The sequence below is a fragment of the Desmodus rotundus genome, chromosome 11 (assembly GCF_022682495.2).
Source record: "Desmodus rotundus isolate HL8 chromosome 11, HLdesRot8A.1, whole genome shotgun sequence".
Taxonomy (NCBI): Eukaryota; Metazoa; Chordata; class Mammalia; order Chiroptera; family Phyllostomidae; genus Desmodus; species Desmodus rotundus.
Window position 1 is genome coordinate 6,861,298 of NC_071397.1, and position 12,155 is coordinate 6,873,452.

The 12,155-nt window shown below is 44.0% G+C and overlaps 1 protein-coding gene across 5 annotated transcripts in view; it reads right to left on the bottom strand.

Moving 5' to 3' along the window:
* The window catches only part of KIF6 (kinesin family member 6), a 369,273-nt gene that overhangs the window by 66,129 nt on the left and 290,989 nt on the right, over positions 1 to 12,155 (bottom strand). For all 5 annotated transcript variants that reach the window (XM_053914011.1, XM_053914012.1, XM_053914009.1 and 2 more), the window contains one exon: positions 11,978 to 12,033. In XM_053914011.1, coding sequence (XP_053769986.1) covers positions 11,978 to 12,033 — 56 coding nt within the window. The remainder of the gene's footprint in view (positions 1 to 11,977; positions 12,034 to 12,155) is intronic.

Genomic DNA, 12,155 nt, shown 5'->3' on the forward strand with positions numbered 1-12,155 from the left:
AAAGCTTACATGTTCAGCAGTAAAGTCATTAGACTTGTGATCTGGTTAAAGATTTAACCGTCTGTTCGCAGGAGTCATTTATTCATGCAGCGGCTACAAGACAACTGACTGGGAGTCGCCATGTGCAGTGTTGACCCACAGATGTTTTAGTGACATCTTTGCAGTGTGACCAAGGGTACCCTGGACAAGTGTGATAGTGAGGCAGCCATCTAACTAGCAACTAACAATTTCAATAAAAGAAGAACAGACAATACAATCTTATGCAAGGAAATTTTTACAAGTTAGAGAAAAACAACTTTCCTAGGGTTCTTCCAAAAACTGAGAGAAGATTAAAGCAAGCGAGAGACTGGAAGACAACATCTGCTACATATTCCAAGACAAAGGCCCAATATCCAGAGAACACAAGGAGCTCCTGCAAATCATAAAGAAAAATTCAACCAACCAATGGGCAAAGGATGTGAGGCATTCAATTCCACCAGCTGTCAGGGAAATGCAAATTAGTACAATAATGAACCACCATTTCTTGCTCTCCAGCTGGCAAAGCCTAAAATGACTGGTATTGTTATGTATGAGCAAGGATGCAGGGAATAGGTACTGTCACTTACGGATGGGACTACAAACTAATGAAGCAGTTTGGGAAGAGAACTGGGGAGTACTTGGGAAAATTAAAAATATACATCCACTGTTTTTCTCCCCAGTTCTACTTTTAGGCATCTTATCTCAAAGAAATACTCATTTGTACACAAAAATTCTGGCCTTATTTATGATAGAGAAAAGTTGGGGAAAAAAATGAAATGGTTTATCCATACTTAAAAATAGCTGCACTAGAAATGGTGAGCAATAGACCCTTACTCACTCTTCAGTGAGAAATGCAAGATTCAGAATAAAGTGTTCACTGTGGTCCCGCTGATGCAACAGAACAAGGTGTTACTGTATGCCTGCTGCCTCTCTGCCATCCATCTGTGTATCTATGGTCTGTCAATCAATCGTCTGTCTGTACATCTACACATGCAGAATGGGGTGGAAGGACACGTAATGCATGTTGAAAGTGATTATCCCCCTCTGGAGAGGGGCTGTGGTCTGTACTGGGGGAAAGGCACTGACATTCGATACGTATATTAATGCAGTGTTGAACAATCTACAGCAAAACACACCCATGAATCACTTGAGCAATTAAAAAGAGACAAAATCGAACCCTCCAATGACGCCATAGTTTTCTAAACCCCAGGTTAGCGGGGAGGCCTTAGGAAGACAGACTTGCCCTTCCTTGACTGACTTAGCCCTTGACCACTCCCAGCAAGCTCTCCGCCTCCTTCCTTTATGCTCTTCCTGGGAGTAAAGATGGGGGAAAGGCTTCTTTCACTGAGTCCCATTCCTTCTTTTTATCATCAGCTTGAACTCAGAGAGAACATGTGCGTTTCCTGGGTGCCTATACAACAGGGGCCTGACACCTCCTTCCTAGCTGGGCTGTGAATTTTCCCGTCACCTACGGGCATTGACCTTGGAGCCCAACAGAAACTGGGCTCCAGTTGTGCCCCTTATGAGCCATGTCTTATTCAGCATGTTCATCAGCTCCTCTAGGCCTCAGTTTCTTCATGTACGAGAGGATAATGACAGTACCTCTCCCAAAGGTAGCCATTATTATCATTAGGGTGCGGACGCAACCTCTTTGACACTTGCAGGCCCAGAGTCTGGGCTTAGACACATGACGGCTGACCTTGAGCTTCTCTGTTTAACCCCAGTCCTTTCAGGCAACCCCAGCTTGGTCCAAACACTGATACCAGACTTTGGGGTCTCTGTGGCATTCCTGCCCTTCGCCATCCTTTCAGCTTTGCTCAGGAAGCTGCCCAGGGTCCTGCTGCTATTATTTTTGCCACCAAACTGCCTAGGCTTGGCTTTTGTTCATGAGATGCCTGATTAATGGTGCAGCCCGGGTGTGCTAGGGAGCATCCCTGCCTTTTAAACGTTGTCCAACAGCAGACAGACACCTGCGGGAGGGGGAGCACAGGACTCCTGCGGTGGGCAAGTGTCTCTGCATTCTATTTCATCCTCTCCTCTGAAGGTCTGTGCTTTCCCGAGCTCGTCTGGCCATGGGGTTACACATGTACACTTTTAGGCTTGAGAAAGGAAGTCGTGGTACAGGCTGTGTGTTAGAGAGTGGGGCTGCTCCACGGGGTCATGTTACTGCATAAAACCAACACCAAACCAAAGCCATCTCCACCCTGAGCAGAATGGCTACTGTCTAGGAGAGACATTCCCACCCCAGTGTGTTCTGTTTTTGAAAGCTATCGGTGGTTTTTAGCACGGGACCCATGTTTTCACAGTGGTCAACAGTAGACACAGCAAAGCCTCTGCAATTTTCAGCTCTCCCCTGTCCAGCATCACCAACAGAGCCCCTACTCAGTCACGGTTACTCATCCCCCTTTTTAATTAACATGAAATGATGAAATGCACTTTTCTCTTTAGAAGAGAAATAACATGATATGGACTCTCTTCCCTTGGAAGATGAGTAAGGTGAGTCCAGCTCATGCTCTTGTATTTAAACACAGTCTGCCTCCTTTGGGCGCCGAGGGAGCCCTCAGCCTGGAGGGACCACCCACCCACGGACTCATGCTGCCTCTCCCCAGCCAGGAGCTTCCTGCTAACCAGAAGAGTTGGCGCTTTCTGCAAGGCTATTCTGACACCTAGATAGCAGTATCTCTGGCAAGTTATTTTTGCAATACTTGCATGCAACTCATCATGTCAAGGATGTACATTACTCTTATGATGAGATTAGAATGCATCAGCTGTCTCCTGAAGATCTGAAATGACTCCTAGGAAGGGAAGACATTTTATTTGAAGGCATTTTATTAAATGAAATAGGTGTTGGAAAAATTGGTTCTTTGAAAGAGATTCAGCTTAAAGCCTCGGTTTATGCCGTATTTCACAATAAATCCTAAATAAGTTGAGTGTGAATAATAGAATAATAAAATAAACTATAAGGAAATTTAGGAAAGCATTAAATAGATAGCAAGCAATGAACTACCCATCATTATTATTGTTACAACAATAAGTACAAAAGCAATGGGAGAAGTCATAAAAGAAAATATCAGTGGATTTGATGATATAAAAAATAATAAAATAAACCCCTGCATATTACAGTGCACTTTTCAAAGACTAGTCACTGTCATTGTTGGTAAAACAAAGCAGAAATGGCCAGGTGCTTCCTGGAGAACCTGGAAATAAAGAAGTTGATGTCGCCTTATAAGACTTGAACCAACAAAAATCTTCACCCAGCTCTCTGTGAGATAAAGCCAAGAGGATACAAGATGTCAATCACTGTGCCTGTCCTACTTATCTGCTTTAAGGGAAAGCCCCTTGTCACTCTCTCTGCTGCCTCGGTGGCCACTTTCTGAAACACTAGATCTCGCCTCCTCCCTGGCCATAGCTGTCTGGCCAAGAGGTGGGTTTCTGACCCAAAGGTGATACATTCTCAAGCAGCTGCTCTCTTTGAAGCCTAGAGACATAAGTTGGGCCAGCCAGGCTCTCTTTCTCATAACACCTAGTTAAGAAACAAGCAAATAATTAGCTCGTTAGCCTTGGGGACAGAATGTTTGAAGGTGCTTTCAGGGTACATCTGGGGTCAGAGTAGACCGTGAGCAAGTGGGGCCTGTGGTCAGCATGGCCAGTGGGCTGCAGAGCAGACACGCACATGTGTAGCAGAGGCCCTGAGGGAGGGGGGGTGAGTGCTGGGATCTGGAGCCCCCTGGCTCCTGGTGGCCCCCAGGTGCTGGCCCTGGCTCCCATTCCAGTGTGGAGCGGTCTCAGATCTCACTAATGTATCCTGAGGAGATTCTTGTCATCTCCATACCTGCCCCCCGAGTCTGAGCTAGCTTACTGGGTCTCTATTTCTGATAACCAAGAGATGGTCAAACTGAGAGTAATGGTTTCTATGACCCAAAACACTATCACCGTGAGGAGAGGTTCATCCTGGGAGGCAGGAGTGGGCTATAATTGTAGTTTAGTAAGTAGAAGCTTAATATAAGAGGCATTTTATCTGTTCTAGAGAAAGCGGTACTGTGTACCAAAGGGGGCAGGTCTGTCTTGAAGCCGACTGTAGTTGCTGTAGGACCTTTGCTGCTGGGGGCAGTGGACGTGGGGTGAGGCTTCACCGTGACCTTGAGAATCTGGCTCTGAAAACACTTCATTCATTTCTCTTTGTTTTGATTCCTTTTGTGCTTGGTCACACCTATTTACTAACCTTCCAATAACTAATCCATGTTGTTTCCTGGGAGAAGATGCCTTAGAAGGAGGCAAGTTTAGGAGTTCCTACTGATCTGGGGTGTGGAGACGATACATGTGATCAAATACAAAGCAGTTACATAGTAGACACTGTTAGTTGTAGAACCTAGATGGTGAGTGTATGGGTGTTTACCATATAATTTTTTTCAATGTCTCTGTGAGTTTGAAAATATTCATAATAAAATGTTGGAGAAATGTAAAAAAAAAAAAAAAAGACTTCCTGTCTATAAAAGAACATCTTCTGTGGTATATTTAAAAATTGCCCCTCTGGGGTTTATAGTGAGTTGATTGACATGTGTCGTTCTTTCTGAATCCAGAGAGCCAAGGTCAGATCCCGGATCCTGATTCACTCACTAAGTTCAGACCACCACCACCCATCTTCTGCTGACGTTCCTTCTTTCGTACATGAAAATTACTGGTGTTACCCATTGTCAGTTACTATACTCGACAGCCCTCCAGCTTGCTCAAATCTTATTTTTCATTTATTTTTTTATCCCAAGATGACAGCAATGCGTTCGATCAATTCCATGAAGATATCAGTTGTACTGATTACGGGCTGTCATTCAGATAACTCCAGGTCTTGGAATTTCAACCTACTGAATAGTTACAGAAGGGGTCTTAAGAAATCAGCTTTGCTCTCTCTAGCTCCAGAAAGATGCCTATCCATCCTGCAAGTAAAGGTTCCTAGGATTTCTACCCATTTAATTACCCTTTTGGGGGCAAAATGTTTTTTAAACGAGCAACTATTTTTTGCAATACAATTGAAAATTATTTCTTGCTTTCTGAGTCTCCTTAAAGATGGATTATGCCATTGGCCTGCCTGTGTGATGTCAGGTAACCAACAGTGGGTTCTCTTACAGCTGTTTCTTTAACAGGAATCAGCTCACGTGTGATCGCTGGAAACGGTGTTACTGGGAGTGGTCTCTCTACATCCCTGCCCTTGGTCCAGTGTGGCCGGTGTCCTTTCTTAGAAGAGAGAATCTCTTTCGCTGGGTGGCTCTTTTCATCTCCCTGCGCGCTGTTCGTGTCTGTTACTCAGCGCCTCGGCTCCTTATGCCCTCTTCTATCACCATAGCCTCAGTTTGGAAGAACAAATCCGCTGTTTTATATAGCATTTATTTATGCATTAAGAATATAACATGCTTTTAAATTTATATTATGATTTTTATTAGAATTGTAATTGGTTTGTTAGAGTTCTAGTTATAAAGTTGCATGGATTTTGAGACGTTTTCCTAATCTTAATTTTCCTACAATCCTTGTTATTTTTGGCATGTAATCTTGTATTCATTCCATTACAGCAGGAGCAACTATACTTAAAACCAGTTTTTTTTTCTTTTAACATAGTACATTTTTATTAATTAGTCATGTATTCAAATTTCTTTTGAACCTAATTGAACACATTCATCAATTAATGGCCTTGATGAAATTGCTTATAATTTTGAGTGCATTTCTTTTTAAATTTTTTTTTATTGTTATTCAAGTACAGTTGTATGCCTTTTCTCCCCATCCCTCCACCCCACCCCAACTGAACCCACCTCCCTCCCCTACCTCCACTCTCCCCCTTGGTTTTGTCCATGTGTCCTCCATAGTAGTTCCTGTAATCCCCTCTTCCCACTGTCTGCCCCCGCCCGGCTATTGTTAGATTGTTCTCAACTTCAGTGTCTCTGGTTATATTTTGTTTGCTTTTTTCTTCTATTGATTATGTTCCAGTTAAAGGTGAGATCATATGGTATTTGTCCCTCACCGCCTGGCTTATTTCACCTAGCATAATGCTCTCCAGTTTCATCCATGCTGTTGCAAAGGGTATAAGCTCCTTCTTTCTCTCTGCTGCATAGAATTCCATTATGTAAATATACCATAGTTTTGGGATCCACTCGTTTGCTGATGGGCACTTAGGTTGCTTCCAGTACTTGGCTATTGTAAATTGTGCTGCTATGAACATTGGGGTGCACAGGTTCTTTTGGATTGGTGTTTCAGGGTTAAAACCAGTTTTTGAGTTACTCATTTACAGCTTTGTTTTTTCCCAGGATAAATTAGCATGACTGTTTCTACCTAAAACCTCCTTTACAGAGTTCTCGTTTCAGGCAGCAGGTACATTTCTGAGAGGTCTGTAGTGAACATGATGGTTTTTCTGCCTGGTTAGACAGAGCGTTTCATTGCCCTGGATGCAGCGGTCACCTCAGAGAGGGCCTGTGATTGAAGCCAGGACAGTCGTTCCTCCCTATAGGGACTTCTGCCATCATTGTTGGGAAAAATCCCTTATATTCGGTTTATGAATTCTATAGACCATGCAGGCTTAGAGCTTTCAGGGGCACTCTCCCACTAAATGCAGAGAGGCTATCAGAAGTGGGATTGAGAGACTGAAGAAGGAGAGGAGGAAAAGGAGGGGAAGGGGAAGGGAGGTCCAGGGGAGGAAGAAGAAGTGTGCATTTGAAGTCAACTGTCCTCCTTGGACTTTCTGGTTATAGAGACAATAAATTCCTTTTTGTCCTTATAGCCAAACATCCTGACCAACACAAATTAAGCCCAAATTAATTGAATTGTTGATAAGTTTAATTTAAAAATCAAACTAAATACTCTAATGCACAACCAGAGCTTAAAACAAACATGTGGTGAATCACTCCACACAGCGAAAATCTGCCGTGTAACTTTTCAATCATCACTTTAGCGGCTTTTCTCTGAGCCATCACTCTTCCGCGGAGAATATGCATTACTGAGGATGCGCGACGAGGGCGCGGAGAGGCTGGCCAGAGTGAAGGGGTGGTGTCCTGACTTCCTCGTTCCTTAGTTTTTGGATAGAGTATTTTTCCCTTTATGGTAACACTTTTGCTTTGCGTCCCCGATGACTTCCATGCCTGCCCTTCATCAGGCTTTCTCTAGTCCTGTCTGGGCTAGTTTTGGTATTTAAGCACAAGTACTTCATTACACCTTCTCCTTTTCAACCTCATCTAGGTTTACGTTTTGAATTCTCTCGTGTTTTCTGAAGCACCAGTAAACCCACTCTGTTGGAATTGTATACAGCCTGAAAACACAACGCTTCCGTTTTCCAAACCATTGAATGTGATAGTCAAATCCCACCCGGGCTCCTTCTGCAAACTAGAAAAGGGTGCTCTTCGGTGCCCTAGGGGAAGATGCGACCCTGATCTCGTGCACATGGAGTGGGGAGCAAGGGCAGGCTGGGTTTCAGACCCCTCTCACCTCCACAACTGAGCCCACTAGTCATGTACAAAGATGCTTTAATCTTCTTGGGCTACGTGTGCATGGGCTGGGGTCTAGTTTGAGCCCGTTGTTGGGCATATCATGTAGGATGAAGGCCAAAGAATCAGGAAAACTTGGTAGCAGCCTAGTAAAATGTTAAAGTCAGAAGAAAATGTCACAGTTAAATATACCTGAATTTACGGAGGTAGTATGCTGTGTTTAAAAGTTTTCGAGTTGGACAGAAATTGATTTTAATTCCAGCTTGGCTGCTTAGTAGGTCACCTCACTGAAACTGCATTTTTTAAAAAATCTGCAAAATAACGATAATGCCACATTCCATAGACTCTAGACTGCATCAACTGTAAGATATAATCATCATGACACAGGTTTTTAAAATATAAAAAATTTAAAATCCGATTACGAAAAAATAACCGGGTGGGAGGATTAGCTGGATCCTGATTTGAAGTGTTAAGACTATAAAAATTGGTGGGCCTTAGACTATATGACACATGGTTAGACTCCCTTGCGGCTAGTGGCTCTTCTCTGTGAGGATTAAATGAAGTGACATATGTCAAGTTCTTGCCACTGCTCAGAGTCAGTGTTCAATAAACGGTGGAGGCTGTTGTCGAAGCTGGTGACTAATAGTAACAAAAGAATATACTTGACTCAGGTCTTCACTGTCCAGCAAAATGACCTGGCCATTGTTTTTCCCCTGCTCCAGGATAAGATGCCAGAAACCAACATGCACGAGTAGGTCTAGAAGTAAATCTCAGAGGAAGATTGAAGCACGGAAAATGTACGAAACGGAAAAATAGTCCTATTTATTGTGCTGATGGAGACCCAATCTGATTTCCCCAAGTCCCAAATGTACAAGGGAAACATTTTTAAAAAGAGTGTTGTTCAGAGGGTGGGTTGGGATCCTTCTCTGAATTTGGAGTAGGAGAAAGGAAACTTCCAGAAAGGTTTGTTAGCTCTTCTAGTGTTTGTCTTTTTCCTTCATCTCTTATTCAACAGTGACTTCTGTGACATTTCCTGTGATTTTCGAACTGAACATTGATTGGCTCACTAGCAAAAACCCTTCTGTGCAGCGTCCTGTGACGCCAGTTCTCATTTAGGCCTGGACGGGTCTGTGGAGGATGACGACCTGGCAAGAGGTGTCAGTTAAACCCTTTCACCTGCTTCCAAAGCAGCTGGTTCCTGGACTGGTCTAGGAGTGGGACTTGTGCCAGAAAACAGGCATTCATTGTCCTTTGTTGCCAAAGACAATGCTGCCAGTGGTAGAAAGAACTCCGATGTGGAAACACAGATGCCAACATCCTAATGAGTGAAAAATGTCCTGTTTTTTGCACTACCTCCAAAGCATTCTATTTCTTTCCCTACCATGGGCTCAATAGCATTTCCAGAGACAGATAAATGGAATCAGGGTGTATGTGAGCATGTTCAAAACACTGCTGATGTGATGAAAAGCTCTTGTGTGTAGAGCAGGTGAAAACAATGAAAATGACTCTCCTGTGGAAACAAATATTCTATTATTATTTTTTAATTCTTCCATCTCTGATCTAAACTTGTTTCAACATCTGCTTGATCTGAATAAATAATGAACATAGAAGAACAAAAGGAAGTTTGTGGCAAGCGTTTATCTACCTAGTGTGGGGCGGCTTGTTGTAAGAAAAGCAAATAACATGGCAGCTTCAGATTTACTGGTGATGCCATGTGAATGTTGATATCACGGGGTCACTGTCGAATCGATAGCCTTCAGAATGAAACTCAAGTGGCAGCTCCAGATCACAGTGCCAGAGAAACGCCAAATTACCCGAAAAGACAGTGGCGACCTAAACTTTAAACATGTGGGCTGGTTGATCTGTGGTTCCCACACACAGTGTTCATTTCCTCTCTGCAGGCCGATTACTCTTGCATCCCACTGCATCTCACTTCTTCCTGGGGGCCAGAGGCAGCACGCGGCACAGTTTGGGAGTGAGGCTGAGTCATCACCCCATGCAGGTAATGATACATCCCCGCCATGCTCTCCCCTCCTGCCCTTTAGAGTCACGAAAGGACTCACTGGGAACTGAAAATGTCACCTGATTTAATTTCTCCCTGGGAAGTACTAGCTAGTTCTGCTAGTTCTCCTAGTAAGGTCATAAATCTCCTGAAAACAGTTCTTTCAAGGTTACCTTGGAAATTTTAAATATGTATATAAATTCTACCTTATACCTCCTTACTCTTCACCTTGTGTCTGAGATGCCGTGATGGTGGGTTTGTTCAGTAATGGGGTTGAGTCTCAGTGACCCACTTACCTGGGGCTCCTTGGATCGAGGGCACATTTGAAAGATGAGTGACTGGAAAACCAGTGTTAGTCTGCCATTTGCACAAAATGAAGAGTGACATTGGCTCTATTCGTACCACTGAACTAGCTACTTTCCTGTTAGCGGCGAATGTTAGAATCTCAACATTGTTAGTCTCCAGAAAAAAACACAGGTCTACTTGCCCAGAGCCTCTCCTAGCATACCTGCAATTACAGACATCCCCTGCGGTGGCTCCATTACAGCCTCACAGCCTCTGCCCCGGCCCGTGCAGCCGCGGGCAGCCTCCGACTCACCTAATCTCAAGACCGCGGCAAACTGGACCCATCCACACACAGGACTGCGCCAAAATTATGGGGAATCTAGGATTGCTTGTGACAACCACTCAAGGCCTCAGACAGAAAAGCTAAGAATATTAGCACAGGTCGTTGGCGCCTTCCATCCGTATTCTTCCATCAGTCGCATTACTGGTGGAACCGTTTTATTTTGGTATAAAGAGTTAGATATCTTTAAGGAGCAAAACCTTATACTACTTTTGTGTGTGTGTGTGTGGAGAAGCTACTTATTTATTTATTTGAGAAGTAATTTATAAAAGGTCTTTCCCTCTTACTTCCCCAGGAATGAAAACAGCCCGTTGGGTCCTTTGAGTCAGATAATGCTGCCAAGTCGGCTGACCCATTGAAGCCTGCTTCCCTGCCTCCCTCCTGGCCACCAGCCAGGTAGGTAGGTCAGCACTGAGCTGCTGTAGGGTATCTGCTTTCCTGCCCCAATCAACCTCCTTATTGCTTTGGGTCACCGATCCTGAATCAGATAAACTATGAATATTATCTCCAGAAAAATGCACACACTCCTAACCCTTAATTTTTTTCATGCAGCTTCAGGAGTTTTGGGTCCAGGCCAAGAAAAGAGCTTTACAGAGGGTTTTAAGAAACCAATTATATTAAAGAAGTTATTAAAAATTTAAAACATTTTTTTGGTACAGAAATATCTGCGTGCTTTTATATAATCAGATATAAAATCAGATGCATTAAACAGTCAGATCTAATGATGAGTCTAATGACTACTGTGATTTTGAAGCACTGACGACTGTAAAAGATATTTTACGATGTCTGCCAACTGTGCTGTGAAATGAAAATACCTGTGATTCCCACTGGCGGCAGGTGCTGCTAGCTCTGCTGTGGTCTGCGGCCTGCACTCATCGCTAAAGCGGTGTAAACTGCAGTTAGAGGTTAGCGCACACGGAGGTGCCTTTCCGCCCATCCAAGACCCTGGGCTTCAGGTTAAGAATCTCTAAGACCCGAGAGGTTCTTGGCCTGGTGCTGGGCATAGCCCCTCTGATTCAGGCCAATGAAGAGAATATAGAGCTCCCATTTGCTCAAATAAAACAACCAGAGGTTATCACAATTTTAAATATCTGTAGAAAACACCAAAAGGGACATTCAGAGTGGCTTTTGTCCCACCCTTATTTATGATGGGAGGAAGATGGGGACAAGAGGGACTCAGAGACTCAGCTGTGAGCAGGCTGGTAGCTTCTGCCTTCCCTGACACAGTGGCAAAGGCCCAAGGCATCCCTTCCGGGAGGCTGCCCCAGGCTGGGAGACTGATCTCTACGTGTCTCCTAGCTTGAAATGAAAGACACACTTTCTTATTGCTTTAACAAAGATCGGTGGCATACTTCTGTTGAGTCTGCCTCTGGCTTTACCCTCACCTTTCTCAGGATGCTCACGTAAGCTGGGGGAGCCCTGCTGAGCAGCCTGCATCCTGGGCAGACACACTGGCTCATTTTCTGCTTCCTCCCATTGGCTTACTGAATGGCACCAAAAATTAAGCACCTGTGCCAAAATGATAAGTATAAGCTTTGGGAGGTTTGAGAGTGTTTCACAGCACTTGAAAAAATGAATTGTCGCTGGTAAGCTGAGCTATTGCTGAAAGACACCAGGGGAAAGCTTTCTCATTGGGTTGCTGGAGCTCCAGCCTGCATGGGGATGAAAGTTCAAGTTCTAGACAAAAGAAACTGCTGTCCCCGATGGTTGAAGGGAGGGAAGACAAAGCTCCAAGGAAAGCGTTCTCAAAGCGCTTCCCTGGCAGGGCACTCGGGGGGCCAGGTTGCAGGGCTTTTGGGAAGCACATCCTGACCTGACTTTCACCAGGAAAATGATCCGTCAGAGGGGCTCAACGGAAGATCGTTTGCTTACCAATTTGACTTCTTGCTTCATTTATACTTTCTCCCAGGGCCTTTGCTTCAGAAAACCTGGAGAAAAGAAAAAAAAGAAACGAGAGTTTATTTTTTTCCCTTCGACCTAAGTTATGTTTTAAAAATGATAGATTTCTGAGAGGTCTCTAAATTATTATACAACTTTATTAGAAGACATA